Source organism: Arachis hypogaea, chromosome 19, assembly GCF_003086295.3.
Source record: "Arachis hypogaea cultivar Tifrunner chromosome 19, arahy.Tifrunner.gnm2.J5K5, whole genome shotgun sequence".
NCBI lineage: Eukaryota > Viridiplantae > Streptophyta > Magnoliopsida > Fabales > Fabaceae > Arachis > Arachis hypogaea.
In genome coordinates, this window is record NC_092054.1 from 3,770,705 (window position 1) to 3,787,938 (window position 17,234).

The window sequence follows — 17,234 nt, forward strand, 5'->3', positions numbered from 1 at the left end:
AAATGTTATTTTTATCCGGTAAAAACGACAGTTTGTAATTGTCATTTTAAACAACATGAAATGTCATTTTAATCCGATAAAAACGGCACTTTCAAACGTGATTTCAACCAATAAAAACACTACTGTTAGGGTAAAAACGGCAATTCAACAATGTCAGTTTAAATAACAAAAAATGTCATTTTAATCCGATAAAAAAGACAATTTTAACCAATCAAAACGCCACTTTGTTAGAGTAAAAATTAAATGACAATTCATAAATACCGTTTTAACTTTTAACTAATCAAAAACATCATTTTCACTTTGGAAATAATGACGATTTGAACCGCCATTTTAACCAACAAAAAAATGTCGTATTATTTGAAAATAATGCCCATTTGAACCACCGTTTTAGTCTATTCAAAAATTGCCATTTTAACTTAAAAAATTATGGCAATTTTCTAAAAGCCGTTATAATAACTAGAATGACACCCAGAATTACGTCACTTTCTAAAACTGTCATTTCTAATAATAATGACAGTTTAAACTACCGTAAATATAAAAAAAAACTCTTTTACCAGATTTTTTTGTAGTAATCTATGACATATTGTGTTAAATTTAATTTGTTGATCAATGTTCAATTATTCATGATGAATTTCATATTGTTATAACATGTTTTTTGTTTTTTTACCTAGATAAGTATTATTTCAGATTTTATTAGTATTTTTTAAAGATTGGACCTTTTGAATATTACAAATAGCAACGGAATTTATTCTCATAAATTATAATTATTGTTAGAATAATTAATCTTAATATATTCTAACAATTATAATATACTACTATATAAATATACACTACAAAAAATTCTGGTTAAAACGGCGGTTTTTTTGGGTATTTACGGCGGTTTGAACTGCCATTATTACCAAGAATGGCGGTTTTAGAAAACGACGTAATTCTGGGCGCCATTCCGGTTATTACGGCGGTTTTTTAAAAACCGCCACAATTTCCTGGAGTTAAAACGGCAGTTTTTGAATAGGTTAAAACGGCGGTTCAAACCGCCGTTATTTCCAAAGTTAAAATGGCGGTTTTTAGATAGGTTAAAACGGCGGTTTTTGAATAGGTTAAAACGGCGGTTTGAACCGCCATTATTACCCTGACAGAGTGACGTTTTGGTTGATTAAAATGGCATTTTTAAACCGCCATTTTTGTCTTGACAGTAACATTTTAGTTGATTAAAATGGTATTTTGAACCGCCATTTTACCCTGACAGTGACATTTTTATTGGTTAAAACGGCATTTTTACCAAATAAATATGATATTTTTTATCGTTTAGAAAAACAGTTTTTACCATCGTTTTTATCGCGTTAAATAAATAATTTTGTAATTAAAATTTCATAATAATAAAAAATCATAATCCATAAATGAAATATAACTCATAAACAAAATATTAATATAATATATAATTTTTTATTATTCAAAATCAAAAGTAATAATTCCTATACAAAAACTTGTCTTACTAAACTTAACAAAATACAAACATTGCAATAAACACTTATTAGTCAAATCTACCATCCAGTTCCTAAACTATGTTAATATATAATAATGTAAGATTTTGTAAGAGTAAATGCAAGCTTTTGATTTTCCTATGAGGCCGGTGATTGATGCCGAGTTCTCTGCACCTTCTCTTCAACAATGTTAAACTAGGAATTAAAAAGTAAACATTGCCTTCAAAGTTGACTTCTACTGTGTGTATTAGACACAACCTGACAATAATAAAAAGGGTTTAAATTTAAATAATATTAGGAAATAAGAACAAAAAATAAAAACATATCTTGCTTCTTCATGCTTGCTCAACTTAGATATACACTCACCTTCTTCCTAGCAGCTACAAGGTCCTTCTTAATCCCAGCTGTAAGTAACAAGGTATCAAGTAAGCAATCAAATTTGGAAGACATTTTATCTTGAGTTCAGTAGAAAATTTCATTCATGATTATTAAAGAGATATTTATTACTTATTGTTCCAAACATAACCATTTAAGTCTTTTCATCTTTTAAGTATATATCCCCCCTCTTCATTTGGATTTCTTAACAAATTCAAATCTTAATAAAAAAATGACAGTTAATTTCATTCATGTTTAGATTGTATTGAAAAGGTGTTTCATATAAAGAAAATAATAATTGAATACTTCTGATAAATCATGAACCTACCACATAGATGAAAAAATTAAATGTCCACCTATATAAGTACACTAGTACTTCTTGTCTAACTAATGCCTTATACAAAATCACAACTTACCATCATTTGGCTTTAAGACCAGTACATTTTTAAAGCTTTCAATTGCAGCATCTATGTCATGGAGTGCCATATGTGCCTAGTAAGTCCAAAACCACACAGTTATCATAAAGAAAAGTGGGATAGATTTAATAAAAAAATTATCCAAATATTACATAATAATATAAGTCTTTTGGCTATAATTACATTTATCTCATCTCTTTATATATATATATATATATATATATATATATAAAATATGATAATATCATCCATAATTCAAGTTATATCTCTGGTGAAGTTTATAGTAGATTTCTTTATATTGTTATAATAACACATTAACTTTATATAAATATAGATCTTATTTGAATTTCATCCGGCAATGAATAATAATAACATTTCTTTATTCTCCTCTAAATCTAGCTCGTGCCATGGTCCATCTTTTCAATGTGAAAACAAACCACCTTCCATGTTAGTCTTGTTAGAAAGCTTTTTTACAGATTTTAAAGTAGCATGTGAAGGAAGTTTACACAAAAATCATGAATCACCAATTATGACACTCCTCACCAAATGTTGCAGTCAACTAACTCAATCACAACTATTCAAATATATATATATATATATATATATATATATATATATATATATAAATGTAACCCCTCCAACTACTCAAGTTTTGAACAAAGGGTAAATGGAGACAATATATTAAATATAATATGTCCCTTGATATATAAAGAAGATTATTTAGATTTGTGCAATAAATATGTCAAAAAGCTTATGGTGCTGAAAATAACACACAAACAGAGATGAGAGAACTCATGCAAAATGACTACAAACCTGAGGTTCAATTGCATTTGTATTCACAATCACACGCTTTATATCAGGCAACTCTGTAATGCTGCACCAAAAATAATGTAATGAATCATGAATCATAGGTATGACTTTTAAGTTTCAATTTAGAAAAAAGCACATGGAAATTCATTACTTGTAAAGCTCGCACATAAAGACAAGCTTTTTCACATAGTTGGGCAATACGAGGACGGTCATAATGGCTGAACATGCCATTAGCCAAAATTGCATCAGCAACATTGGGGAAAGTCACCAGATTTATCTCTAACACCTAAAAAACAATTCAGAAAAGAGTTTGTTTCACTGCAGGGAGGGGGAAAAAACACTCGCCAAATTCAAATTAACGAATGTGAAACTAAAGGCAATACCTTTGTCTGAAGGAATGCATGCTTCGGTAGATTGGGCTTTAAAACGTCTAGGAGAAAAGCAGTTGCCTCACGGATCAGGTTTCTCTGAAAAGATCAAGGAACCACCAAAATGAAAATGACAATAATTTTAACAAAAACTCAGTAGTAAAAGCTAGGATATCAAATAACTATTCATCAAAATTGCTTGATCATGGCGGAACCAAACCTAAAGAAACAGATCAGTTATAGTGTTGTAATCAAGTGGGGAACCCCCTTCCATTTGAGACATCATTAATGCAAAATTAACAGCACCCTGCAAAACAAAATAAACTTATTGAATTTCTATTAACAGAAAAATTTAAGCAGACACTGTCAACTAATGCAGAGAACATGTTTATTAAGTGAACTACAACTACATACCCAATAGTTAGTTTAAACTCTAAATTAATAAACTACAATATAAACAACTGCAGAGGTTCTTCATACCTGAGGATCTGTCCGGAGGATTGTTTGAAGAAGGAAGAGGTAGTCAGGAGTGTACCCAACCTATCACAACAAAAAGGCAGTGCAAACTTTTTAAGCTCAAATTCTTAAAGTAAAATGAAAAGGCATGGACGTTATACTAGCTATATAGGTAAGTAAAACATCCACATGAAATAATAAAATTAAATTATTGGGAATCAAATATTCTTTGATAAGTGAACAGGCACCTGCTTGGAGTAAATCAGAATTTTATCGAACTCCCTCCTCTCAGCAAATGCGGCAACAACTTTTGGAGTTGCTCTGGCTTTGATATATATTTTTAAAGCAAGATCGTTATCCACAGTCTAGAAGGAAAAAGACTTGTGAATATCATTATAAGTACACCATTTGACGCAATCAAAAGAGAAGGACTACTGCATCAGGCAGACAATGAGAAAGAAGAAGGGGGGGTGCAAAAGCATAAAATTTATATAACAATATTTTTAATTTCTTCAAATTTTCTAAAGCAACCCAACCTTAACAAGATCTCCTAGCTCCTCACTGCACTCAAGCTTGTCCTCTGCCAACCAATTCTCCAAAAGATTTTTCTTGTTCTGGTTCACAACCAGCCGAGACAATTCTAATGACTCAAAGGCATTCAACTTCCCCCTCGTTAGAAGTGTTCCAAAATACTGCAACAGTGGAGGAGTTTGCCCAGCTTGCACAGGAACACTCTGAAACATATAGTGAATACTTCTTAAAAATCACAATCTAATAGACTAACCAAAAGGACAGTTGCAAAAATAACAGTTCCTGGAAAACAATGAAAGATTATACTCACTGCAAATGAAGCAGCAGAAAAACTATAGACACAACTTAACAACAAACCTGAAATTTGGCAACTGTATCTGGTGTACGGAGGATTCCTTGCAGAGATTCAGCAGCAAGCTCAGCTGCTTCTTTATACTTTGTTTGGGCAAAGAGTTCATGAAATCGTTCCGCTACCTATAGTTTCAACAGAGAACGTTAATACGCCCATGAATGAAGAAAAAAATGAGACAACACAAAATCATTTTAAAAAAGCAAATACATAATACAACCAAATGACTAATGCCAAGTATTTTCCAAAATGCAAAAGAACAAATTGAAGCAAAAAACACAATGAAGAGTGTAGAATGTAAATAGGAAGTGACTTAAAAAGGAAAAAATCTCCAGCATTCAGCATCATGGTCATTTATATAATCATATAGAAGTATAAATTCCTAAACAGAATGTCAAACAGAAAGGATGACAATGCAAAACAAGTACGAGACAAATATAAGGAAGGTAAGGAAATGTCTGTCAAGACTCGAGAGAGAGTCATGGAGTTAAATGACCTTCAATTTATTTAGAATAATGAAATTGGCAAACAAGTCCAACCTTCAATTTCCTCATCTTCAAGAGGCGCATCCTTGTCAAACTCAAATCGCTTCCAGCCCTTGCCTTTTTCTGAGTCTTGAGCAGCTGCATTAAAAAATATCCCACGAAATCAAGTTAGTACAACATGTATAAACCAGCACACTTGCTCAATAATAAGTAACTATTACTGTATTCTCTGGTGCAGTAATGGCTTCTTCAAATTTAAGTTTCATAACTGCCTTTTCACATTCCTTCAATTTCAATCACAAGACATCTTTAAAGTAATTACAAAATGGAAGTAGCAGGGAGGAAAGACATTACTAGTAGTAGAACTTGCCATAAAATTAAAAAAGAACTTATAATTAAATCTGAAGACTCATGCCTATAAAGAAGAAACTTATCAAAACAATATAAACGTGAATTAAAAAATGCAGAAAGATCAAGAGCATCATCATTATAAATATTAGGAAACAGGTTGAGCATAGTAACAACTATATTTGTGATGAAATTGTTAACATAACAAGTTCAATGCATTTACGAGTCTGAGAGCAGAGTTTACATGAGCTTGTATTGCAAACAAGTGCGTTTTTACGAGTAAAATCTAGGTCCTGGCTCAGTATAATAACAATCATAGTAATAGCTATAATTGAACCTTGTCATTTTATCAAACACAACATAAGTATTCATTCACACAGTTAGATAGTTAGTTGACTTAGCATTATATATGTCAATCTTCATATTCAAACCCGTTCACAAAAAGCCAAGAAAGGGGAAAAAAAGAAAGCGATCAAAAAATGAAAAGATCGACGGAGAAGTCACAAAAAAGAAAAGATCTATCTAATATAAGAGCTTATTAGAGCGAGGATCGCGAGTACCTGGTACTGGAGAAATCATAGAGTTAGTGCTGGAAAAGATCATAACTCCAACCTCAACATCGCACAAAATCGCAAGCTCCTTCGCCTTCTTCAACAAACCGTTCCTTCGCTTCGAGAACGTCACTTGCCTACTCGTGGAATTGTCGATCCTCCTTATCGCGATCTTCCCTGTCCCCATCGCTCTCAATCAAAACCCTAACTCCTCGATCCAGAATCACCGTTTCTGTTCATCACAGATCAACAACCAAAACTTCAATTTCACCAAGAGTGAAGAAAAAGAAAAGTAAAAAACAGAAAAAATGAACTAAAAAGACAGCTCAAGGAACAGCTAGAAGAGAGTGAAAACTGAAAGCATCGATTCGTCTGAGAATGCCGCTGAGATGATCGTCACCGGAGCAGCGCTGGAGAAGATCGTCCCACAGATCGTCACACAGCTGGAGAGCGCTGCTAAGAAGATCACTAGAGCAGCTTCACTTTTGTAATTTGTAGGGTTTCACTTTCACCAGATCAGTTTTAGGATTTTTAATTTCTTGGGTTTGGGCCTTTTTTTTTAAATAATGGCTTTCATAATGGCGGTTGAAAGCCGCCGAAATTACCAAAAAATATAATTTTAAAAAACTTAATTATGGCAACAATATAAAATGCCATAATACCTGAATATTATGGCGGTTATTTAAAATCGTCGTAATATAAATGTCGTTTTAAACTCTTTTTTTTGTAGTGATATTATATACACACATACGTGTAAACATATCATGTATGTATATACTTGTTTTGTGAGATTTTATGTGAATATAATTTAACCAATTTGAATTGGTCGAATAGTCAATTCACTTGTTCGTTTAAATAAATGTTAAAAGTTTAAATTTTACTTTCTTATTAGCTAATGATAGATCCTTAAAATAAAATTCAAATTCGCGTCGGTTTGTTGGATTGGAAGATACGGTAAAAAAAAAAAACTATATACATTTAGATTTCTTTAATTTTATCAAAATTGTTGGGAGCGATGTTTTAACTAAAGCTTTATCTAATAAGAGTTTTTTGGAGTTTCGAAGCAAATTGAATATAGTTAATGTAAAGATACTTCTCAACAAAGATGATGACAGACTCATCAGAAAAGGAATTGAGAAGAAGTTAGAAGAACCGGAGGGTAGAGAGCATAACAAAATGTGTCTAAAGAGCCAGCAAACAAAGAAATTAAAGAAAGAAGGTCAGAAAGTAAGGATCATGATAGAAGTTATGAGAAGATACAGAGCTAGTTGAGCTAGTTAACACTCAATAGTTAATATATGGCAGAATATTTTGTTAATTATTCATCTTTTTTCTAATGAAATTTTTATTATGTCAAATTAAATTTAGTATTTATGATTAATATATAATATTTGTTTAGATATCACGCAAGAATCATAAAACTATAATACTACAAATATATGTATAATTTATTCATTTTTAATGTGTATCTTATATTTTAATATGTATAAATTGATATTATATATATATATATATATATATATATATGGTGAATGCTACCCAACTCCCTCTAAAATAACATGTAAGTTACCCTTTATTATGTGTCATATTGTAATTGGTTCTTATCTTAACCATAGTTGGGCGCTAACGTCATCGCCATCTACTGCCCTCCCACACAACCTCTCTTCCTAGTATAGCCAGCGCTTCTTTTTGTCATGGATCATTTCTTACCCACATAATTAATGGTTAATTTGGTTATTAAATTTTTTTATTAAAAAAATATATCTTTATTTAATATAATAACTCTATTTAGAGTACTTAAAAATATAATTAAAATCAGAAAAAACATATTTTTTATCGTACATAAATTATTTTTAAAAAAAATAAATTGTTAAAATTAATAACATAAGTTTAAAATGATAAAATCTAACTTTCTTACAAGTATTTTTTATAGTATTTTTATTCTTTTAATTTTTAATTTATTCGTACTTTATTATTTAATTATATTTTACATATAAATATATATTCCATCACGTAATTAAATAAAGATATATTTTTTTAATAAAAAATTTAATAACCAAATTAACCATTAATTATGTGGGTAAGAAGTAATCCATGGCAAAAAGAGGCGCTGGCTATACTAGGAAGAGAGGTTGTGTGGGAGGACAGTAGATGGCGATGACGTTAGCGCTCCAACTATGGTTAAGATAAGGACCAATTACAATGTGGCACATAATGAAAGGTAACTTACATGTTATTTTAGAGGGGGTTGGGTAGCATTCACCTATATATATATATATATATATATATATATATAATATTGAACTAACTCAATTTATTACGATAATAATTCGTTCCAATATTTATTTATAGATAGAGATATTTTCATTACAAATATATTCTGAGAATCATATAGAATATTTAATTTTTAATTTCTTTATTTTCTTTAATTTTAGTTGAAAGTTCGAATAATGCTAGTATCATAATTGACTTTAAATTTTAAAGACTTTATTAAAAGATGACTACTACAAAAAATTCTGGACCGCTGGATCCCAAAACTTCTCATCCTCATCACCCTTCTTTATTTATTAATAACTTTGAGTGTGCTTGAATTTCGAAAAATAATTGTATAATTAATAGTCTCATACTTCTGCACTTCATAATAACTAGTCTTAGGCATTACTGAATTCCAACATGTATTATTGAGTTTAGGCCAATAATCCTCTATCTATTATTTTTAATTAGGTTTAGCTAACATACAATTTTCAGAATATATATTAAAATCATTATTAATAAAAATATAAATTTTTTTTGATACATATAATAATATATTGAGAATTTAAATTTTATTTATATAATTTTTATTTTTTTTCTAAAAAAGTGTGTTAGCCAAATCCTTATTAATTATCACTAGGTTCTTGATGTTCTCCTTCACTAGGTTTTTGATGTTCTCCTTCAGTAGGTTGTTTATGTTCTCCTTCAATAGGTTTTGGTTTTTCAATCTCCTTGGGTTTATGAAGGGGAGGTTTTTTCTTCATTTTATCCTTAAATCTTTGAAAGAAAGGTTTTTTTGGAGGACATTGATACAAGCATTGACAAATCTCTTGTCCCCAAAATCGTCTAACGCACTGTCCTGTAATGTGCTTGCCACCATATTTTTCTTTGCATCTCTCCGTACAACTCAGATATAAATGTTTTTTGCAATCTTCGTCATCATACGAAATATTATCTTTACATACATCGGTATCAGCAGCCACTGCGCTTGCCTTCCACACAACTACAAAAAATATATGTAATATAATCTTTAACCAAGCTAATTATTGAAAGATTACATATTATTTTGAATTTATTATCTAATAAAAAAACGTTATATTCTAGTGTGTAGTACACTATAGAACATAAAAATGAAAATGTAATGTTTAATTTGGGTCTGTTCGAAACTCCAAAATTGGAATTAAATGAATTGGAGAAATCAAATATCTAGGTTAGAATTAAACCTGTAATTTAAAATTAAAATATCTTTCTCTTATTGTATGTGTGTTACATTGAGTAAACAGTCAAATTAATTTTAAAAGATCATCTATTTTTTAAATTAGTTTTGGAATATTTTTTTAATTAAATTCATCTTTTAAATATTTTAAATTAGTTATATTAGTCTTTCTGTTCGTTCTTATAATGATATGTTAATTCTGAAAATAATATAAAAAATATCTAACCTTCAATTTCTCAAACTATTTCTTTTAAATGACAAAACGTTTAATTTCTTTTAATTGGGTAACATGTAATTTTAAAATATATATTAGAATTATTATTAATAAAAATTTAAATTTTTTCATATATATAATAAATACGTTGAGAACTTAAATTTTATTTTTATAATTTTAATTTTTTAATTTATAATTTTAAAATATACTCTAAAAAACGTGCTGCCTAAATCCTTATTAATTTCATTGTTATTTCCATTCTTAAGATATTGACAAAGAGAGGATACAATGATTATTGGAAAAAGTGACACGCCTTTAGTTCATATATTATTAATTTTTTTAAAGTTTTTCATGACTTTCTTCTACTTACTACTATATTTATTTATTTGAAAATAGCAAGAAAAAGAGTATTCTTTTTTAATTTCTAGCATTTCAAACACATACAATCAAAAGAGAAAAAAAAATTGAGATATGGAGAAATAATGAACCTGAAACCAGAAGCACGAGTAAGAAAATAATGTTTCCCAAATAAAAGTTGGCCATGTTTCTAACAAGTTTGCGTCAGTTTCTTATTCTTTTTAATACAATAAGTGAGAGCGCTACTGTATATATAAGTGGAGAGTAATTTATTTTATGTCTAAATTAAAAGAATTTGAAAATAGTGAAAACTCTAATATTATTAAATTAGTCCTAAGAAATTTCCAGTGTCTCACTTTATTTAAATAGAGTCATTTAAGAACGAAAGAATTATAAAACTTGGCATTTATGAAAGGTTGTGAAATTATGTATCAATTAGTATCTATGAAAGGTTAATTAACGAAGCTATGCATTTAATTTTGTTATATATGTTCAACAACCACAACCTAATAGTTATGAAAGGTTATAACAATGAATTTGTCCCACTTGGTATTTATAAAAGGTTAGTATTAAATAGTAAAATTCTGATGATTAGTCTTTTTAATATTTATTAGTCTGCATAGTAAAAAAATGGATTTTGCTAATATACTATTTAAGAGCACTTTTTAAAAATAGTAAAATGGGAGTTTTTATTTAAATGGTAAGATTTTAAAATTTTCAATAATACTAAATACATATTATGCTTTTAACCTTCTCATATCTTTTAAACAACTCTTTTAAAAATGTCATTTTCATATCTCATGCATTTTTATGTCAATGAGTTATCATTCATTGCAAACTTAATTTATTAAACTAAATTTTTGTGATTTATTTTTCTTACCATACAAAAAGTTTATACGTGTGCATCATGATATAGAATAAAGAAACAAAATATCAATTAAATTCTAAACTTACTTTATCCGTGAAATGAGTTGATAACTTTAGTAAACATTTTCTTCACTCGTGTATTTTTGGTTTTAAGGTTGCTTGTTCTTTCATATCCCATGCATGTTTTGACGATGTTTTTGAGAACTAATTTAGAGAATAAATAATTTTTTGGAGATGAATTTGAGAATTTACTTTATAAATTTTGTATCACTTAAAGATATTATAATCTTTAAATAGTTTATAAATATACGTAAGATTCGAATGATATATTACATTTGTTTTTTATCATAGTTTAAAGTTCTTAAAATGCACATTTTAATCAATTAGTTGTTCTATATATTTATCTATACAATAATTTTGATCCTAAAATTAGTTATGTATAAATTAACTTTATCTAATTTTGCACTTCTTACACGAGCTATATATAGAATAAAATGGAACTAAAATTCAATTCTACTTCAGCATAGAAAGTTCAATTCTTATTGATTTTTAGTTAATAATCCGTGTTAAACAAAAGCTGATGAGGATTACTCATTGCAAGTTGCAATTCTAATATTCAATAATAGAAGTGTTCTTGTGGCTACAGAAGGGATCTCCAAAAGAAAAAAAAGGCATCAATAGTGTGGAAATTATTGATTTGAGACAAATTAGAGTATCTCTTTGGATAAAGTATATGAACAAGAATATGCGGTAGAAATTATTACAAGATGATCCACTAACTTCTGTTGGAGTTTTCTTTTAACACTGACTGCACTTTGCATTATTACAAATAATTTCTTTCCTACAGCCATCTTCACTGGTCAAAGCAAAACCAATCTCTAATCTTTGTCTTTCTTTCTTTGGATTTTATGCACAAAATCTTCCAAGTTTTATGCCACTTGAGGTATTTAGGACTTTGTGATCTAGATATAAAGACCATTCCTGATTTTATTCCTGATACAGCACATGTTCTTCATGTATATTTGTGTCCTTAGTTTATACACTGCTTACTGATTTCTTTTTCTTTTCTCTATGTTGTGTATTTTGCATAATAGTAGTAAAGTTATTTCTCAATATTAGTGGAAGGGCATAAAGGACAAAATTAACGTAACCAAAGATGGGTTATTGTTTTTTTTTTTTTCCTTTTTTTGTCTCAACTCCTTTATTAGTAATATAGAAGTAGAGATGATCTAATCTCTACCAAAATGTTTACAAATGATTATTTATTCATTTTTTACTTGTGTGTTCTAAGTTACACTTTTGCTAATATTCACATGTAAGTAGCAATATGTTTACAAATTTTCTATTATACGTCGCTAATTGTCCATATTATTCTTGATGCTTCATAGTTCAATTCACAGTTAGAGCTCATCAGAGTAAACAAAGCCTCCAAAAATATTCAAGTTCTATATATACGAAAGAAAATAGAAGTACAGAACTCTGAAAAGGCTTTGGTGGATACCTGGGAATATAGTTTATCTAACTAAAACTCAAACATGCAGATAGGGACGAGAAATCTTCTATAAGATTTCAAGCAATGCCAAAAAAACATGACAGACATAAAATGATACCAAAAACTAAGGAAGAATACTGCATAACTGCATATAGGTTGAAGTGTTGTAATAAATTTATAATCTTAAAAACTAATAAAGGTTATTATTCCTTGTTTAAGTGAATATTTATCATCAATTTCAAACTTTTGTTTGTTCACCCTAATATGTGAATAATTTTCATTTGCTTGTTTCTTAGTGCCTTTTATTATAATGCAATTTGCATTAACTAGATGTGTGCATCAATTTTCTAGTGTAATTTCTACTATATGTATTGCGGGTCAAAGAGTTCACAATAACATAAGAATGTTGATTATGGTTACTGTCTTACAGATATATAACCTACGAAGAAGAACATACTGTATTTGTTTTCTAAAATTTAATTCTAATTCAGCATTAAAAAATGTTAAATTCTTATTGATTTTTAGTTAATCCGTGTCAAACAAAAGCTCACGAGGGTTACTTAATTGCAATTCTCTAGTGTTCAATAATCGAAGTGTTCTTGTGCCTATTTGAGTGCGTGGGACCTCCAAACGGTATCAATATACTGTGAAAATTATTGATTTGAGAGACAAAAATTTGAGTAATTAATTAAAGTAACACGACAAGACAAGCAGAGACAATAATTTCTTTCTTTTGACTGTGCACCAGGACAATAATTGAGAGAAAGTAATGTGGAATGAAGAATCTCATTGAATAAAAGCATATGAGTAAATGGTAGAAAGGATGGTCTACTAATTTTTCTTAAGAGTTTCCTTTCCACACTGATTGCATTTTATTTGCATGACGAACCAATTATTTTAAAATGTACACATTTTATTTTTTAACATTAACAGCTATAGACAGGACCTCCGAAAGAAAAAGATATCACCATACTGTAAGAAATTATTGATTTGAGACAAATTAAAGTAACAACACAAGGACAATAATTTCTTTCCTCTGAGCACCAGGACAATGATTGCAGGCTCCGGAATCAATGGTAAAAATTAAAAGATGGTTTCACTGACTTTACTTGGAGTTTACTTCCAACACCAACAGCATTTTGCTATTCACAATTCATTTGTTTCCTACAGCCATCTGCACTCATCAAAGCAAAACCAATCTCTCATCTTTCTCTTCCTTTCTTTCTTTCCTTTTTTTTTCTTCATTTGTTGCATTTCTGAAAATGGCTGAGGCTTTGCTTGGAATTGTGCTGAAGAACTTGTTCCCTTTGGTCCAGAGTGAATTTGCAGCCTTTTTTGGAATCAAGGAAAAGGCTGAAGAGCTATCAAAAAATTTAGAACTCATCAAAGCTGTTCTTGATGATGCCGAGGAGAAACAATGGTCAAATCGTCCTTTGAAGGTGTGGCTACAGCAGCTTAAAGATGCAATGTACGAGATGGATGACATCCTTGATCAGTTGCCTACTGAATCCTCTCAACTTGGGTGCTTAACTTCTTTGAACCCAAAGAAGGTGATGCATCGTCGTGAGCTTGGACAGAAGTTGAATGAGATAATAAGGAGGTTGAATGGAATTGCTCAAGCTGGGAGCAACTTTGGTCTTAGACAAGTTGTGAGGGAAAGGCAAAGTGAAGTAGTTGAATGGCGCCAAACAAGCTCAACTATTGCCGTTCCTCAAGTGTACGGACGAGATGAAGATAAAGCGAGAGTTGTGGAGTTTCTTCTTAGCCCATCACGAAGCTTTGAGTTCCTTTCCGTCTATCCCATTGTTGGATTAGGTGGTCTTGGAAAAACAACGCTTGTTCAGCTGGTCTACAACGATCACCAAGTAGGTAACAATTTCGATTTGAAGATTTGGGTGTGTGTTTCTGAGAGTTTCAATGTAAAGAGTATTTTGTGTTCCATTGTAGAAGCTATCACAAATGCTAAGTTTGAGCGCATGGCTTTAGATGTAACGGAGAAAAAAGTGAAAGAATTGCTGCAAAGTAAAAAGTATTTGTTGGTTTTAGATGATGTATGGAAAAGACACCAAGAAATGGAATCAGGATTAACCCAAGACAAATGGGATAAGTTAAGATCCGTGTTGTCTTGTGGATCTAAAGGCTCCTCCATTTTAGTATCCACTCGTGATAATCATGTTGCAACAATTATGGGAACATGCCAAGCTCATCATTTGGACCGTCTATCCGATGATGATTGCTGGTCCTTGTTTAAACTCCGTGCATTTGGAGCTGACAAAGAAGAGCGTGCAGAGCTTGTAGCAATAGGGAAGGAAATAGTCAAGAAATGTGGAGGATCACCTCTTGCAGCACTGGCATTAGGAGGTTTGATGCAATCCAGAAGCACGGAAAAGGAATGGCTTGAAGTTCAGAAAAGTAAGCTTTGGAGTTTACCGGATGAGAATGATATTATGGCTGTCTTGAGATTAAGCTACTCTTGTTTATCGCCAACTCTAAAGCAGTGTTTTGCTTTCTGTGTCATATTTCCCAAAGATGCAGAAATCATGAAGCAGGAATTGATTTATCTTTGGATGGCTAATGGATTTATTTCATCACGGCCAGACTTGGAGGTGGAAGAGGTTGGCAACATGGTTTGGAATGAATTATACCAAAAATCATTGTTCCAAGATGTTAGGAGTGATGACTTTTCTGGCGAGATTTATTTCAAGATGCATGATTTAGTCCACGATCTTGCTCAATCAATCTCAGGGCAAGAGTGTATATGCTTGGAGAGACAAAACCTTAATGATTCTTCAAGAAACCCCCATCATATTGTTTTTCACGGCATTGATAAAGAACAATTCAATAAGAGAGCCTTTGAAAAAGCTAAATCCTTGCGGACATTGTATCAACTGAATTCGGATGAATTTCCCTTCAGCTCTAGATTGATTCCAACAAATAATTCGCTTCGAGTTTTGTGCATATATAGTAGAAAGATACCATCATTTGGGAGTTTAAGTTGCTTGAGGTATTTGGAGCTTCATGATTTGGATATAAAGAGGTTGCCAGCTAGTATTTGCAATTTGCGAAGACTGGAAATCTTGAAACTAAAAAAATTGTCGAGTCTTTGCCGTCTACCGAAACACTTGACAAGGATGCAAAATCTCCGACATCTTGTCATTGATGATTGTGATGGGCTATCTGAAATGTGTCCAGACATTCACAAACTATGTGAATTGAGAACACTAAGTGTATACGTTGTGAAATCAGAGAAAGGGCATAGTTTGGCAGAGCTACGTGGTTTGAATCTGGGAGGAAAGCTAAGCATCTCAGGCCTAGGAAATGTTGGGAGTATATCTGAAGATGAAAATGCCAACTTGAAGGGTAAACAAGACCTTCGAGAATTGATTTTGTCATGGAGCAATAGTGGTAAGAGGAAGTCGGTAGTGGGAGCAGAAGAAGTACTTGAAGCGCTTCAACCTCACTCCACACTCAAGCTGTTGACGATACAATTCTATAAGGGATTACATTGGCCAACTTGGATGGGAAACATTTCTGCTACCCACAATTTAGTTTCTCTTCAACTTGAGAATTGTGGAAAGTGCGGGCATGTTCCTCCAGTGGGAAAACTTCCATTTCTGAAGAAGCTTGTGGTAAGTAGCATGAATGATGTGCAGTACATTGAGGAAGATGAAAGTTATGATGGTGTTGAAACAATGCCATTCCCATCTTTGGAGGAATTGCGAGTGGAGAGATTGCCAAAGGTGGAGAGGTTGTTGAAACGGGAAATAACACATATGTTCCCCTCTCTTTCTACCATAGAAATCACCGATTGCCCTAAACTGCAATTGCCGTGCCTTCCAAGTGTTAAGGACCTCACTGTTTGGTATTGTAGCAATGAGCAACTGAAGTCAATCTCTAATCTCAATGCTCTTAACCAACTTCGTCTTTGGGGAAATCATGAAGTGTCGTGCTTCCCAGAAGGAATGATGAGCAACATGACCTCTCTTGTATCTCTGGATATATGTCTTTTCACAAAATTGAAGGAACTGCCATCTGACATCACAAAACTCACTGCTTTGTCTGATCTAACCATCGAAGAATGTGGTAAGCTGGAGTGTTTACCAGAACAGGGTTGGGAAGGCTTATCTTCACTTCGAGAACTGTCAATTCATAACTGTTACAGTTTGGGATCCTTGCCTGATGGTGTCCGGCACTTAACTTCACTTGAATATTTGAGTATTAGTGGCTGCCCAGTGTTGAAAGAGCTGTGTAAGGAAGGAACAGGGGAGGATTGGCACAAGATAGCACATGTTCCTCGTGTATATAACTGGTAATCATTGTATGTATTTATTGTATTCTTAGTTTATACACAGCTTATTCATTATTTTCTTTTCATTTTGTTGTGTATTTGCATAATCATGGTTTTAATATCTTGTATTCTATTTTATCTTCATTTGTACTGTTCTTTCATATTACACAGCTTATTCTTGATGCTTCTTATATACTTCAATTCCTACTATAATTAAGTCAGTAACAAGTCAACTCATTCTTAGCATGTATAAATGGAATTACAAGTCATTCACAGCAGTGCAATATATAAATATTCTCTTCAATTTTATAATTTTTTTATTCTGTCCATTGAAGCCACAACTAAGTTGTCCCTTTTTCTTTATACATATTAACATT

General features: G+C 31.2%; 2 protein-coding genes and 1 long non-coding RNA gene across 4 annotated transcripts; 1 reads left to right on the forward strand and 2 right to left on the reverse strand.

Annotated features, from left to right (window-relative positions):
- Window positions 1-2,283: 2,283 nt before the first annotated feature.
- On the reverse strand, window positions 2,284-6,699 carry LOC112775691 (clathrin heavy chain 2). The gene is made up of 12 exons (XM_025819511.3): window positions 6,526-6,699; window positions 6,180-6,402; window positions 5,326-5,409; window positions 4,795-4,911; window positions 4,443-4,640; window positions 4,155-4,271; window positions 3,931-3,990; window positions 3,671-3,757; window positions 3,466-3,549; window positions 3,234-3,368; window positions 3,086-3,146; window positions 2,284-2,348 (listed from the first exon to the last, which is right to left on the reverse strand). Exons 3-8 carry the CDS (start codon window positions 5,353-5,355, stop codon window positions 3,671-3,673), a joined length of 609 nt encoding a protein of 202 aa, XP_025675296.1. The 5' UTR covers window positions 5,356-5,409; window positions 6,180-6,402; window positions 6,526-6,699; the 3' UTR covers window positions 2,284-2,348; window positions 3,086-3,146; window positions 3,234-3,368; window positions 3,466-3,549.
- A 1,936-nt stretch (window positions 6,700-8,635) lies between these two features.
- Window positions 8,636-10,615, reverse strand: LOC112777193 (uncharacterized). Its single transcript, XR_011877924.1, has 2 exons — window positions 10,342-10,615; window positions 8,636-9,426 (listed from the first exon to the last, which is right to left on the reverse strand). It is a non-coding gene; the product is annotated as an uncharacterized lncRNA (long non-coding RNA).
- Window positions 10,616-11,056: 441 nt separating this feature from the next.
- LOC112777638 (disease resistance protein RGA2-like) lies at window positions 11,057-17,149 on the forward strand. 2 transcript variants are annotated; one of them, XM_072227921.1, is made up of 2 exons: window positions 11,057-13,645; window positions 13,886-17,149. In XM_072227921.1, exons 1-2 carry the CDS (start codon window positions 13,643-13,645, stop codon window positions 16,880-16,882), a joined length of 3,000 nt encoding a protein of 999 aa, XP_072084022.1. In that variant the 5' UTR covers window positions 11,057-13,642; the 3' UTR covers window positions 16,883-17,149. The 2 variants fall into 2 exon arrangements, with proteins under 2 accessions (XP_072084022.1, XP_025677797.1); XM_025822012.3 differs by having other exon boundaries at window positions 11,057-17,149.
- The last annotated feature ends 85 nt before the right edge of the window (window positions 17,150-17,234 follow it).